At 37.9% G+C, this 16,340-nt stretch overlaps 1 protein-coding gene across 1 annotated transcript in view; it reads left to right on the top strand.

Annotated features, from left to right (window-relative positions):
* Sirt6 (sirtuin 6) overlaps positions 1–16,340 on the top strand; it is a 126,399-nt gene that overhangs the window by 20,335 nt on the left and 89,724 nt on the right. The window contains exons 2-3 of the mRNA XM_067153254.2: positions 10,205–10,332; positions 12,626–12,744. Of these exons, the coding sequence (XP_067009355.1) occupies positions 10,205–10,332; positions 12,626–12,744 (247 nt within the window). The remainder of the gene's footprint in view (positions 1–10,204; positions 10,333–12,625; positions 12,745–16,340) is intronic.

Genomic DNA, 16,340 nt, shown 5'->3' with positions numbered 1-16,340 from the left:
AGTGTTATGGTATATGTGTTAGTTAACATTATTTTCACGCTGACTTGTGATTACAATATCTTAATAATAGTAAGACGTCGATTGTGAACTTTAAAAAAATAATAATCACAACTCCATCCTACCATTCATTGCCGTTTAGCTGTGTCATTCTTTAAAAAAGTATCTTTATACTTACAGGATGATGATGAAGGCGCAAGCAAACCCTCCAAAGCAAAGAAAAGTAGGAAGTGAACAAGAAACATGACAGTAAAACAAACTGCAAAACTTAAACGAAATAAAGTTCTGAGGTATAGATCTAAAAGAGGAAAGGGGCCAGAAGTATGCAGTAAATGTGTTGGAGAAAACTGTAACTGTCCTTTAAAATGCTTTGAAAATGTGACTCAAGTAACCAGAAATGCAGTTTTTGAAGGGTTCTGGAAACTTGGCAACTTTGATGCTCAAAACCCATACATATTTGGGTGTTTAAGATCTAGAGCAGTACATCGGTTCACAAAGAAGAAAATTTCCAAGCGAACAAAAACAATCCATTACACAGTAAGAGCCAACAATGAAGAAATAGGAGTTTGCAAATGTGCATTTTTGGCTATGCATGGTTTGCAAGGGAACAGGGGTAGAATGGAAAACACTGTAAAAAAGTTGAAGATAGGTACAGTTACCCCACAGAGTGATCAGAGAGGGAAACATGCTGATCATGCATGAAAGTACAATGACACGCATATTGCAGATGTAAAACAGTTCATTGAATCAGTGCCATGCTACCACAGCCATTATGGATGTAACAACAGTCCATGTGCTGAGTACATGAGTTTAGAACGTTCAATTACTAAGTATATACCAGAAGCATGTCGAGGAATGTACTGTCAAAAAAAAGCAAGAAGCAGTATCTTCACATAAATTCAGAAGAATTTTCACCAAAGACTTTAATATTCACTTCAAATCACCCCTTAGTGACACTTCGTACAACAAAAACAGTTCATCAAGACTTTTACACGAGTTCAGAAAAGTAGAGTCATCTGTGTATAGAACAGAATTTGTACATTCTCATCTAAGTTATTTATCATGATCAGAAAGAAAAAGGGACCACATGCAGACCCTTGAGGCACTCTATAATTCACCACAGTCTCTTTTTCCGTGGTGGTTTCCCATTTTCACACCAGGCAAATGCTGGGGCTGTACCTTAATTAAGGCCACGGCCGCTTCCTTCCCACTCCTAGCCCTTTCCTGTCCCATCGTCGCCATAAGACCTATCTGTGTCGGTGCGACATAAAGCAACTAGCAAAAAAAAAAAAAAAAAAAAAAAGTCTTTTTAGGACACCCCATTTACCTCCAAGGGACTGCCTGGCCGAGGCAGTAAAGGCGTGCTTGGTTCACCCGGAAGGACGTGGGTTTGAATCCCCGTCCGGAAGTCGTAAAATTTAAGAAACAAGATTTTGCACTTCCGGAGGTGCACATGGCCCTGAGGTTCACTCAACCTACACCAAAAATAAGTACCAGGATAATTCTTGGGGACAAAGGCGGCCGGGCGTAGAGCTAACCACTCTACCTCATGAAGTGCCGAAGTTATGGACAGTGGAAGCCTTTACCTTCCGCCCCTCCAAGGGCCTTCATGGCCTGTATGGAGATGACTTTACATTTACCTCCACATACTGGGTTCAAACATATATGTATGATCTAATAATTTTTAGTTAATTTCCAGAAATGCTATAAAATGCTAATTTATCAATTAGAATATCATGTGATACACAATCAAAGGCCCTACTAAGGTTACACAGGGAAACCTTAACGTAATTTCCTTCCTCAAAATTACATCATCCAGTGCATTTATTCTTGATTTTCTTGGTATAAGGCCATACTGAGATTTTGACAAAAGTATATTAAACGCAGAGTATTTGTACTAGCATCACATATTCAAAACTTTTGAGAGAATCAGAACAATAAGGACAGGATAGCTGCTATAATCTGACCTCTCACCTTCCTTATACACTGGATTTATCCTAGAATTGCTCTGGAAAGTAACCAGTTTGAAGACACTCATTTATGATCTTTGTCAGAAGAATAGAGATAGAACTAATGTGCGATTTTAAAGGGTTGTTGGTAAAGCCATAGTGATGCTTGCTGTTTGAATGTTTCATATTATTAACAACTTTTTCTACTTCTTCACAGTTAACCATTCTCCACGTAAAATGTAAGTTACATCTGGTCAGTTTGAAACTTAAGCTTGCCAGCTTTTCATTGATTGTTGAAATTTAGGACAGATGTCTTCTACTGAATGGATGAAGTAATTACTAAACAAATTAGGGTCATTTATAGCCACAGGTTTTGCGTTAGATTATGTGACACTGTTAATTACTGTCCAAGCTGCTTTACACGAATTCTTAGGATTTTCTATAAAATTAATATTTGCATCATGCTCAATAGTATACCATTTTATCTGATGTTTAGTTTTCTGATGATCAGTAGATTTCTTAGTCCATGTATGGGGGCAATGATAGTTAAACGCTTCAATAATGACACTGAATATTGTTCTTTAGCCCAGTTTTCTCAAAACACATACATTAAATAACTCTTAAGTAACTCAATATTCTGTTGTGTTAATTTTTATAATATTGATTAAAACCAGTTTGTATTTTCCTTGATTTTACCAGATTGAAGTAAATTAAATATTACCCCAATTGATATTTGGTAAATTCAGATCTCCCACTAGAATCACATTCCTTTCCATGTCGTTTCCCACATAGCCGATTATCTTAATTCTGAATCCGTATCAGCGTTTTACCATACAGACTACGATAACAGTTGTATTTCAGAGTCGGAAGAAAACTACTCTAAATGTGAAGGCCTACAATAAAGAAAGCTCATAAAATTTATCTATAATAACATTACATTGACCATTGTTTGTTGTGATGTTCTTTGTATCTTATGCTACAACTCATCTACGATAGATAGAGTCACTGCTGTGTACCGAGTCTAACGTCCTGTCTGAATATTGACAGAAAATAGCTGGGGAGCTTGATAATTTTCTTCTTTAGCATGCTATTCTTCTAGTTCAAACATTTTCTGATATTGTTGGTACATAACCCATTGGTTCATTATAGTATTCCAGCTGTTCGATCTCTGCTCTGAGGCACTGATAGGAATGAACAGAGTGCAAACTTAATGAAATAATGACAGAGCAGTGTTCACGGCTGTGTGCGGCCTGGTCATTCCAGCTCTGGAACTTTGGACTGTTAGATTGGCAGCGTAGTACTAATACACATCATTTTATAAGTGAAACATTATTTAATATAAAACATATTAAATATTTTGGGGACATGTTCCGTCTCTGAGACTTCATCAGCCATAAAATCATGTGGTAGATTACAAAACTCATTGTTCAGAAATTGAAAAAATGGAAGAACCCAAAGCCTTTTAAAGGACTATAAGAGATATGCAAAAGATATATATACATTATTTACAAAAAATGCCCTCTCTTCTTGCAAAAACGTTTGTTGTCTTCAGTGTTAAAATTGAAATAAAACCTGAAATATGACATGCCAGCCATAACGTCTCGTACGGAATACAATGTCCATTGTTGCTGTCTGTAATTTAAAACAGAAGTTCCTTTATGAACTGTTGAGAAACCATTGAAGACAAAATATATACATTATTTACTAAGGTAGTTTAACACTTCTTGCAAACAATCTTTCTTCAGTGTTAAATATGAACGACCTTACTTGAAAATGTTGCAAGCATTGTTGGAATCTAGTAGTTTCAGTGTTTTGACCGGGAAGATTGAAATTCTGGCCTCGGAAATAGGATTGGTACTAAATCCACATCAGAACATTTAAAAACTTTAACTCGTATGGAAATTTCTTTCAAAATTGAGCTATTCTGGTAGAAGAAATCTTGAAGCCTTATAAGATAGCCTGTTGTAAGGCAAAGATCAGCGCTGCGTGACCACCATATTCATGGCTTAAATCTTATAAATATTCCTGTTTTTTAAAACAACGTCTGGAAAGAAAGAGATATAAAAATTAATGGTTTAAATCCCTCGGATATCTAAGAAAAGAGATTCCGTCACGAATGCGTGACGTAAAAGCTTACCATCAAATTTGGTGAAACTCCCTATAGCTGGTTTACGACTGAGCCTCGCTCTGACTTGCTTCTCGCCACACTACTGTCCGTGTTATAGTTGTGCTTTCTTTCACCCGTTGGAACTTAGCTAGAGAGAGTGTGTGTGTGTGTTTTTGTTAACTAAAAACACATTAATGGTACATTTTTTGGTCCTATAGGGCTTTATTGAGCCTTGAAAAAAGAATATAAATTTCATAGAAATCTTGTACATAGAAAAACACCACATTAAAAGTCCATATGAAAGAATGATCATGAAATGTTTTAACTTGTCACGTAAAAACAAACATAACCAAACATAAAATCATAAAGAATATATAAAAACACTTATTCTTGAAGTACCGAGCTCGATAGCTGCAGTCGCTTAAGTGCGGCCAGTATCCAGTATTCGGGAGATAGTAGGTTCGAACCCCACTGTCGGCAGCCCTGAAAATGGTTTTCCGTGGTTTCCCATTTTCATACCAGGCAAATGCTGGGGCTGTACCTGAATTAAGGCCACGGCTGCTTCCTTCCCACTCCTAGCCCTTTCCTGTCCCATCGTCGCCGTAAGACCTATCTGTGTCGGTGCAACGTAAAACAACTAGCAAAAAAAATATATATATTCTTGAAGTCTTGTTGAATATCAATATTTTTTACAGGGTAGTAAATTTGATGCTATTCGCATGTGTTTTTAGTTAACATTTAATATATTGACCAAGGTGGACTAGTTCCATTATTTTCTTTACTGTAAAGTCAATACAAAACAAATATGAGGTTCTTAAATTGCAATTTAATATTGCTCTGTAAAAGAGAAGACCCATGAATGCCTTTAGCTTTACAATATCTGCAGTATTAAAATTGATCAATGAAGCATACCAGTCTCTTTTTGCTAAAATTGATCAATGAAGCATACCAGTCTCTTTTTGCTACAGATGGTACAGGACAGGACATATTCAGGTATGTCAAGGAAAAAAATTATTTTGGAATATCACTTTTACTTTAGAAATGACCATCAACAGGGAAGGAACAAGCTCAAGCCTCTTTTTGGAAGTAACTAAATTAAGAAACCTCGAAAATACTATCTCGAGAGACAACACTCACAAGCAGGAAATACTCAGCAGGGCATAGAAAACATCAAACTTTTACAATCAAGTCGGAAACCTACTCTGGGACTGTATGTAAAATACCAAAAATAGAAGAACAACCATATACCTACCACACCTACTTTGTACCAACTCTCACATTTGGTTTAGAGGTATATGCTCTATTAAACAATGACAACAGCAAAATTAAGGTAACAGAAACGAGATTCAAACTACTTGAAAGAACAAAATCAGGAATGAATAAAATAGAAAGGCATTGAGTTTCCTATTACCAGTGTAATAAAGAAGTGTAGACTTCAGCGGTATGGGCATATTATGAAATGAACAGCAAAAGACATGCCAGAAAATACTTTGACCTTACTGTCCAAGGAAATGCTGGATAGAGACAGTAAAATTGGATGTGGAGGAGAGAGGTCTCAGATGGGAAGATGTCCTGGAAAAGATGATATATGATGATGATGCTTGTTGTTTTAAGGGGCCTAACATTGAAGGTCATCAGCCCAGATGATATATGAAGACAGGAGGAGATGGTGAGCACTTGTACACCATACCCGAGAACCTGGTGTTGGAAAGTGATTGTGACTTTCATCTCTGCCATTTGATAATCCCAACACAAGGAAGGAAATAAGGAAGATTCATCCTATAGTACTGATTTGTGACATCTTCAGTCAGTTAGTAGAGAATTGCCAGCAAGCTCACAATACTGCATCAATGAATTGCTGATTGGTTTCTGAAGTAGTTGCAAATTTAAAGTTTATATTCCCAGCAAAACCAGTGAAGTATGACATAAAACATATGTGTTTAATAGAAGCAAGAAACAATTACTTTTACAATGGCTACATATACTATGCTAAAAATTGTGATGGTTGCACACTTTCTGATGAAGAAAGAAAACTGACAGTTCCTACGCAAGCAGTTGTGCGACTTTCAAAACCCATCGAAAACACTAACCGAAACATCACTGCAAACTGCTGTTTGGATAAACTGAAGATGAAACTGCCATGAAGAGGAGAGGGCTAACAATTTTATCCATTCTGTGAAGAAAAAAAAAAAAAAAACCTTCCACCTAAACTTTAACAACAAATTATAATAGAGATCTCCCAGGACTTAATGTCCCTATTACAGTAGGTAGCTGGGTGGTTAAGGGATAAAGATAGAAATTAAAGTGCACACCTCGACAAAAATCTAGGGTGTAACAAGATTGTAAGACTAACCATTCTATTGAAGAAGCCCTTTATTCATAAAAATAATTTTATTGACTGGGTGGTTAATATAACTTCTTTGAATGTAACATTGTCAGTGTGGATTATCAGTGAGCATTTTCTTTTTCTATAACATGTTTTTGTTAGCATGTTAAGAATGGGAAAGAGGCCTCTAGTCAATCAGAACCAGTTTATAATACAAAAAAAAAATTTAAGATGTAAGAACTGGGATGTCCTTTATTTTGGGTCTTCTATTCCTTCACATTCTTTCTCTTTATCTTTCATTATATAATTTACAAACTGTAACAGTAAGGTACGCCCAAACTTTCAGGATACATTTCTTGCATATAGAAGAAGAAAATACACAGTTCAAAAAACTGAGTGGAACATAGTTTTGAACGTATGCCATGCTCCACAAAACCTTACCTCACACCCAGGTATATTACCAACTAAACCTTTATTCTTTACCATTGAAGTATACAAAAGATCATCGATGGATTCGCGTTCATTTTCAGAACACAAATGGAAATGTCCAAATAGGGGCGAAAATAAAGTGATAACAGTCCTCCAGGGTGGATTTTTATCGCAGTTGGAGAGCTTCAGTATGGTGTACGTCTTCCATGAGCATTTATCACCACTTGACACATAGGTGGGACGCTCCATATAAGTTGCTCCGTTGCGGCATCAGGACCCATTCTTCAATGAGAGCCTGTTCGAGGTCTTGAAGAGTCTGTGGTGGAACAGGACGCCCACGAAAACTTCTGTCAAGCCTATCCCACACATGCTCGATGGGATTAAGGTTGGGACTCACTGCTGGCCATCCATCTCTTGAATGTCCAGTTCTCGCAAGACAGCTCTGGTGATGCGCGCTACATGAACCCTGGCATTGTCATGCATGAGTACGAACTCAGGGCCAACACCGTATGCAGCAACCAACACATGCTGTAGCATTACAGTATCTTCTCGATGTACCCTGCAGCGTTAAAATTACCACGGACAACGACAAGATCCATACAGCCATCAATACTGATGCCACCCCACACCACCACAGAACCTTGTCGAAATCGGTCGCCTTCCTGGGCAACATTTGGCATGTACTGCTCACCACAGCGTTTCCATACACGTTGATGTCCATCACGCTGTGTCAGGGGAAATCTGGACTCGTCTGTGAACAACACAGGTCTCCGTTGGGAAGTTGCCAGTTGACATGGGTATGGGCAAACAGAAGGCAACCTGCGCGATGTTGCTGCGTTAAACGGGGCACTCGGAACAGGACATCTGGGTCGTAAGTGCACTTCTCTTAACCTGTTTCTTACTGTCTGGTCAGACACCGTGTCTCCAGTGACCCTCCTGACGTCTTGTTGCAGTTCTCTGTCAGTTACTGAACGACGCTGCAACGCACAGATGGTCAGATATCGGTCATCCTGTGGGGTTGTCACGCATCCACAACCTTGTCCAAACCTTGTGAACTGGCCTGTCTCATTGTAGCGATTCCACAAGCGTTGAATAACTGACGGAGAGACATTGAGATCCACAGCAACACAACGAAAAGTCCATCCTTCCTGGATCAAAGTGACAGACCTTGCAACTTGAACCTCGTTAAGATGTCTCATGGGATGTGCTGGTTAACGTACTCAAATGACCGCAGTAGTCTGTATCTCACGATGACACACGGACGCACCGCTATTCATTTTGTTTTGAGGGGTCACCTGACAGTTTAATGCATGGCTGCGCGTACAGATGGAGTATAACTTCGATTTGACATACCCTGAGTACTTAAGGTCTCAAGGTATGCTGTACGACCATTGGAACCCCATCTACAAAATTTACGTTCACATTTAAGTCGTTACAAAACATGTTCGCCTAATTTTTTTTAACTGTGTATGTTATATGGACATAGGTCTGGAAATGCTTTATTTCCATTTTAGAACTAATTTCAACTCTACATAATACATTAATCATGGCAAACACACAGGAACAGAATATACCAGCATACCACATGGAACACTTTCTTACATGAAATGTTCAAAATGTCCTCTGTTAGCATTGATACATGCATCAACCCACTATTGCAGGACTACATCACTGCATACGGGATTCAGTGCAATGGCAGGTTGATGCACATATCAATGCTAATGGAGAGCATTTTGGACGTTTCATGTAATAGTTTCACATGGTATGCTGGTACATTCTGTTCCTGTGTGTTTCTCATGTTGAATTGTAGAAAATGAGTTCTAACATGGAAATAAAGTGTCTCTGGACCCATGCCCATACAATATATTTTATTTTTCTATGTGCGAGAAATATGTTCTGTTACACTCTGTGTACTGAACAAACTGCAGGGACTGATTCCTGCCTGGAAATGGAGGAAAAAATGTCCTAAGAATATGTGTCCGGAAGTGGATGGTGTGCGTGCAACGACAACAAATAGTACCGGAACACAGTACATAGCTGAATTGCATCCACGTCACAGCAGATGTTCAATGTGGCCTCCATGGGCTGCAATGCACACGTTCAGACATCATATCATGGATTGCCTCGCTCTTTCACGCGTTCCGGCCTCTCGCTGAGTAGTATCTCAGGCGTCGTGAACACGCTGTTGAAGGGTCTGCACATCAGGAACTGGTGCAGCATACGCAACACTTTTCAGAGGTCCCCAGAGGTAAAAATCCAGGGGGTTTTTAAGTCCGGTAATCTAGGAGGCCATGCAACAGGGCCTCCGCGTCCTATCCAGCGCCTGGGGAAGATGTTGTTGAGGTTTTGGCAAACTGTAATGCAAAAGTGGGGTGGTGCTTCATTATGCAGAAACCACATAACCTGTCTTATTGCCAAAGGCACATTCTCAAGCAATCTAGGCAGAGCATTCTGCAGGAAGTCCAGGTACATTCCTTCATTGAGGTGCTGTGGAATAATAACTGGTCCAAGTATATGGTCACCAAGAAGCCCTGCCCAAACATTGATGCTGAACCGATGCTGGTGAGACGCTTCAACCATTCCCCTGGGATTTTCTGTAGCCCACAGATGACGATTATGCAGATTGACGATGCCATTTCTGGTAAAGGTTGCTTCATCGGTAAAGAGGACTGACGACAGAAATCCCATAACTGTGATGGTCTGGTGCAAAAACCTTCAACAAAATCCTTCCTGTAGAGGGAAATCTGCTGCTGATAATCTTGCACTAGTTGCAGGTGATAGGGATAATAGCGGTTGTCATGCAGGATACACATAATCGCAGTCTGGCTTACGCCATGTTGGCAGGCCACTTGCCTGGAGCTTGTACTAAGGTTCGTCTCAATGTCCTGTAGAACCTGTTCCTCCAGATCTAGTGTACGCACAGTCCGCCGCCTCCCTGCACGTTCGTCTGTCTGAAAGGACCCATGACCACACAAACGTCCAAAAATGGCTTGAAACATTGTGTGATGTGGTTGGTGTCTGTGAGGGTACTTGTTTTGGTATAGCCATGCTGCCTCTCAACCGTTTCCATTGGTTTGGCCGTACACAAACACCATCTCGGCTTGTTCCTGACATGAATACCGGACCGTTCTGCTTCCGACAGTACGCTGCTTCAGTCACACTATCTGCAACAGAAGAAACACACTGCAGGTAGTCGGAGAAAATTTCGTTCGTCCGTGCCCTCTACCGTCGCAACGATGCATTTCCGGACACATGTTCATAGGACATTTTTTCCTCCATTATCGGTCAGGAATAAGTCCCTGCAGTTTGTCAGTTTTATTAAAGTTCACTCTGTATTTATAAGACTTTATTTGTCAGTTGTAGCATTTTGTAAAATGCTTTCTCTCCAAATTTCAGAAATTTGATAGTAAAGAAGAAGTATCCAAAAAAGTTAGCTTGTTAGCTCAGTGGATTCAGAATGCAAAACATGTAGTAGTTCATACCGGTGCAGGTATTAGCACTTCAGCTGGCATTCCAGATTTTCGGTAAGTATTTTTAGTGTTTTATTTACATAGAATTAAACTGATTTAACTACTACTTCTGTTCTACTACTAGTTATTTCAATAGTAAATAAATTTCCTCATCAGAGCACTTTGTTACCACGTGCTTACTCTTTCCTTTTTTTAAAACAGTAATACATGTCATTTGTTAGCAAGTTGTTACCAAACTCCAAATTCTGTGTATTGTGGAAGTGCTCTGATGTGTTGTATACTGTGCTTGAAATTTCAGCTGGTTTATCCAATCTAAAATTTGAAGCAGTCACTGTATTTGAGTTTATAAACACGTGATAATTTGAACATGTTTGTGTTGTAGATGTATTGTGTTAATGCTCTTACGTGTTGTGTACCTACAGTGTTTGAAATTTCAGCTGGTTTATCCAGTGTAAAATTTTGAATTTGTAAGCTGCAGAAAAAGTTGAACAAGTTTGTATTGTAGATATTTCTGGGTTGTATTCTGTTAACAATTCTTGCATTTGTTCCGAATGTTGTTGTATTCTCTTTATTTTCTGGATTTCTGTTCATTGAAATATTTTAATGTTGCATCATTTTTAGTGAATTGTGTTGTACTGCATTTTCTATAATGGGCTATCAATGAGAATATGATTGTAACTAGAGCTGTCGCTTTATTTGATTAATTGAACCGATTCATCTAAAACTTTGATTGACTGATCAATGTGCTTTAACCGATTAATTGAACCGATTAAAATTGCAGGGTAAGGAAAATTAACTGTTTTCATGGCACAAAATCTGTGTATGGTATAGTTATTTGTCATTTGGTGTGTTGGCCTCATCAATTGTATGACTGACTGGTCTTTAAAGAAAGATGATGTTCATTGCTTTCTTGTAAAACAAGGGTTATGAGTGTTATGACCATTGCTTATACAAACTATTGGGAAGGAAATATGGGTCAGGCTATGCACTATATTTTTGGACCTTTACAAATCAGTCAGATGGTATAATGGATAGATGTGGGGAAGGTACATGAAGAGACTGTCATTAAGGAATTTCCAGATAATGTGGGAATGGGCAGATACCAATTGCTAGAAAGGCTCGGTAGAAAATGTGACAAATGTGACCCAGATTAGTGGTCGAAACTGGTTCTGCTTTTAATCAAATAAGAATGTAACATTACATTTCTTATTTTCCTTGTATTGAATAGGTTGAACCACTTTATTTCTTGTTTTCAATTTAATTGTGATCCAGTTCAATACAGAACATCATGAAATTTCTATCTTTGAACTTAAATCTCAGGTTGTGGTGGTTGTTATTTGGAAGAGAGTGTTCGCATTCATTGTTTGTGAACTTCTGTTACCGGTACATGGCTTATGAACTGATGCGAAGAAAGCTTGGTGAAAAAAACCCACACACCTAAATGAAAAGTTATGACCTAGAATTAGATGAATCAATCTCACGGGTGATGTTTGGTCTTGTATATGTAAGCGTAGCTACTTGGGGGTTACAGCTCATTGGATTGATTCAAATGGAGAGTATCGTAACTGAACATTACACGTTAAATATTTTAGAGAAAACCACAGAAGAGTTGAAAGATGTAGTTCATGAATGAGGACTGGAAGACGAAGTTGTCGCTGTTTCCACTGACAGTGCAAAAAAATATCGTTTTAGGGGTTGAGAGAGAGAAGTACGACAATTTTCAGTGTGCAGCCCACATTCTACAGTTAAGTTTAAATAAAGCTACCAAAGAAACTGTGTGAACCCGATTAAAATTCGATTAATCGATTAAAGGTATTCGGTTAACCGATCAAAATTTTTAATCGATCAACAGCTCCAATAACTCTTATCACCTGACAAGTATTGTACCTTATATGCTGATTATGTTTTCATTGCAATCTTCTATGGAGAGTTATTTGTTGTGGCGTCTGCATAATGTGAATTGGAATATTGAGTGTCTGTACGTTGTAATTTTATAATCATAATGTAATGACCATTTAAAAATATTATTACCATAATTCACATCTGCAATTTAGTCATTTGAAATTTTGAAAAATCAAGAATTGTAGAGATAAATAGGGACTAAAGAGTAAAATTAGAATCAGTATAGAATAAAGTTTTGAGGGAAAAAAAAAAAAGGCAAAAATATTATTATTAGTATAAAAATGATGGCTCTGTTCACATCAGATTTGTGATACATTTGTTTAAGTTCCCTGTTGTCATTACTGTATTTACTCATTTAGTTTGATGATGAATTGTAAAAGGTATGTTTCCTTCTCTTTTTAAAAAAATAATTATAATGGAAATTTTTGCTTTGCTTTAATTATAGTGGCCCAAAAGGTGTTTGGACTTTGGAAGCAAAAGGCAAGAAACCTGACATAAACATATCTTTTGATGATGCTATCCCTACAAAAACACATATGGCATTAGTGAAACTAGTTGAAGCAGGTAATGGTTGTGATTCTTAATTTTATTGCTTTCCCAAGCTGTGTAACTCAGACATAATCTTGTATTTCATAAGAATTTTATTTTGTAGAAAGGAAATGGTGAATGAGATGGATGTATGGTGTTAACATCCTAAAGTAGTGCCTACTAAATCAGGCAGGTGAGGGAACTTACGCTGTCATCACATGTGGGAACGGTAGAGCGACAGATGTTCGAGATTTGCTTACCTTCGCACTCATTTTGGCTACACTGACCTTGCAGTGCTGTGTAGTGAAAGCCGGTCTGCCCATTATTTGCCTGACCTCATCATTCCCTGTCACACAGCTGATGTCCTCACACCGTGACAGTGCTCTTAAAGATGTATAGTGAATGTGTTCAGTCTGGTGTTTCTTCTGATCTATTATCTGACAGGTGCAGCAAAGTAAGTGCAAAGAAGGAACAGGAAATGCCTGTTAAACAACATTGACTGGAAGGGCTAAAGTAGGATTATTTAGGTATCCAAATAAAATCAGTAATTGTAAATATATTGGAATACATGTAGAAGTTGGCTGACACACATTTTTTATAAACTGCGTATTTTAACAAAAGCCAAGAAGTGACTGTAGACATCTGTAAAATTATCCTTCATTCAATCCAAAATTGTATTAATGAAGCAAAATCTTCACTCCGTCAAAGAAAAATTACGAAAGAAAGAGAAAACCTAGTGTTCTTAGTGATTTTGATGGTGACAAAAACATAGCTAAATGAACTGTACTGGAATTGTATGACCCTGGGGAAATTTCTACAGCAGAAAAAGTGCAGATACAGTTAAAAGACAAGATTGAATGTAGGCCTAGTGGAAGTGTACATTCAGTGCTACAAGTGCTGCACAACTTCAGCTTCAAATAAGGGAAGTTTAATGATGGAAGAAAATTTCTGCTAGGAAAGCAGGACATTGTTGTAGCTTGTCCCCAATTTTTGTGAACGGTGTATGATTGAAATATGAACAGTGCCTGAGCACGTATTTATTCAGGTGAGACTTTGTTTTAATCAGTCCCATAGTAGCAGTTCATTTGGCAACATTCTGATTAGAGGGATGGATTGAAAGTACATACTGGGAAAGGTGGAAGACTGGTCATGCAGGTGGTATTCCTATCCAAGAAGTCTGGCATGGATTGACTACCACTAGGAAATAACCCAACAATCTTTTAAAAAGTAGTTTTTAGAAGACATGCTATTAAGTTTGGAAGAACCTTCCTTAATAATCATGGATAATGCTCAGTATCATTTAGCTTTACTTGAAGTAGTATTATCCTGGAAGGAGAAAGAAACTCAAAGAGTGGTAGCTGAAGAGAAGTATATCTATCTATCTTAGTGGTCAGGAAACTTGAGCTGAACTTTTGAAAAAAATTGATCCCTTCAAAATGGAAAACAAGTACAGTACAAGCTTGATGAATTTGCTCTCTCGTTAGATCAATAGATAGTAAGGTTGCCACCCTACCACTGCCAAAACAACTCCAGTAAATTGATTTGAACCCAAGTCAAAAGAGAAGTGACAGAGAGGAACAAGATCTTCAAAATAAGACACGTAGAAAAACTCACTTCAGAATCCAGTGTCTATGTGACTGCCACAGACTGGGAAAAGTGCTTGAAACACATGGAAAATCTTAAGTTAGAGGATTGGGCCTAGAAAATAGTAAAGAACAAAAGAAATGAGCCTACAAATGACAACTTTTAAAATAGCGAGATGAGTGAAGACGGTGACTAAGAAATGGTAGACTACCTACCTTGAAGCTAGAAACACTCCTGACACATTTAAATTTAATGTAAACATATTTTTTTTACAGTAGTTATATGTATTACATAGTCTAAAATATAGTATTTGAGGGGGGGAGAGAAACACTCATAATACAATGATAAAGCTTTTCTTGCAGTTAATTACAGGAAAGAGAACTTTGAAAGACAAAAATAATATAAATATTAAGATAATTCTTCATAACCTTGAATACATAGACTGTACATATCAAAATATTTTCTGGTGTGTAGAAAGTTAAATTGTAAGTAATAAACAAATAAAAATATTTTAATAAGGCCTAACTGTGTCGGTGCGATGTAAAGCCAATTGTAAAAATATTTTAATAACACTGATACAGATTAACCGAGCTGCAGTCGCTCAAGTGTGGCCAGTATCCAGTATACGGGAGATAGTGGGTTCGAACCCCACTGTCGGCAGCCCTGAAAATGGTTTTTCCGTGGTTTCACTTTTTCACACCAGGCAAATGCTCGGGCTGTACCTTAATTAAGGTCATGGCTGCTTTCTTTCCATTCCTAACCCTTTCCTGTCCCGTTGTCGCCAGAAGACCTATCTTGTCGGTGCAATGTAAAGCAACTTATAAAAGAAAATTTTAAAATGATAAAGATTAATAATGGAATCTGAACGTATTTAGCATGTCCTGTGTCCTGTGCTGGCACGTGCAACCCGAACAACTTCAGTTAGTGATATTTATTTGATCATTTACCAGGAAAAGTACAAGACCCGTGTAAAAATGTTTCACACAAAAAATTTAATTTAGACAATTTTCTATTCTCCCACATTAAAAAAATTATTGGCTTGATAAACAGGAGTCCTCACCTACTTAAAATTTCAATACATTATTTTACAAATTAAAATTTACTTGTTCAGATGTTTGTATTTAATAATTATTTAAATTGGTTTTTATGGAAATAATATTATACTATTAAAACAGCAATCTTTCCTGAAGCTTATAGTATTTGTTTTGCAACAGTTACTAGATAACTTTGGCAACAGCGTACTTTTTCTGACATGCCTGATTTAGTGGCCACAATTATAATAGTGTAGCTTATTTATTTATTTATTTATTTATTTATTTATTTATTTATTTATTTATTTATTTATTTATTTATTTATTTATTTATTTATTTATTTATTTATCTCAATTGTCCACCTCTGTAGTGTAGTGGTTGGTGTGATCAGCTGCCACCTCCCACCCCCACCCCTGGAGGCCCAGGTTCTATTCCTTGCTCCACCACAAAATTTGAAAAGTGGTACGGGGACTGGAACGGGTTCCATTCAGCCTCAGGAGGTCAACTGAGTAGAGGGGTTTCGATTTCCACCTCAGCCACACTTGAAGTGTTTTTCCGTGGTTTCCCACTTCTTCTCCAGGCAAATGCCGGGATGGTACGTAACTTGAGGCCACGGCCGCTTCTTTCCGTCTTCCTTGTCTATTCCTTCCAATCTTCCCATTCCCCACAAGGCCCCTGTTCAGCATAGCAGGTGAGGCTGCCTAGGCGAGATACTGGTCCTTCTCCCCAGTTTTATCCCCGAGCAAATATCCCACGCTCCAGGACACTGCCCTTGAGGCGGTAGTGTGGGATCCCTTACTGAGTCTGGGGGGGAGAACCAATCGTAAAGGGTAAATGGATTAAATGTTTTTAAAAAATGATGTATCTTAATTGTTTCCTCACTTGTGCAAATTATGATAAATTGTCTATTGGAACCTCCTCTGGGACAGCCAAATTCCTTTAATATCTAAGAAAACTTTGTATCAGGCCTACTTCGTACCAATAACAACATACAGTCTGGAAACTTGCACCATCAA

This window comes from Anabrus simplex, chromosome 1, assembly GCF_040414725.1.
Source record: "Anabrus simplex isolate iqAnaSimp1 chromosome 1, ASM4041472v1, whole genome shotgun sequence".
Lineage (NCBI taxonomy): Eukaryota > Metazoa > Arthropoda > Insecta > Orthoptera > Tettigoniidae > Anabrus > Anabrus simplex.
Note: the sequence above shows the minus strand (reverse complement) of the source record. Positions and strands in the feature narration are given on the sequence as shown.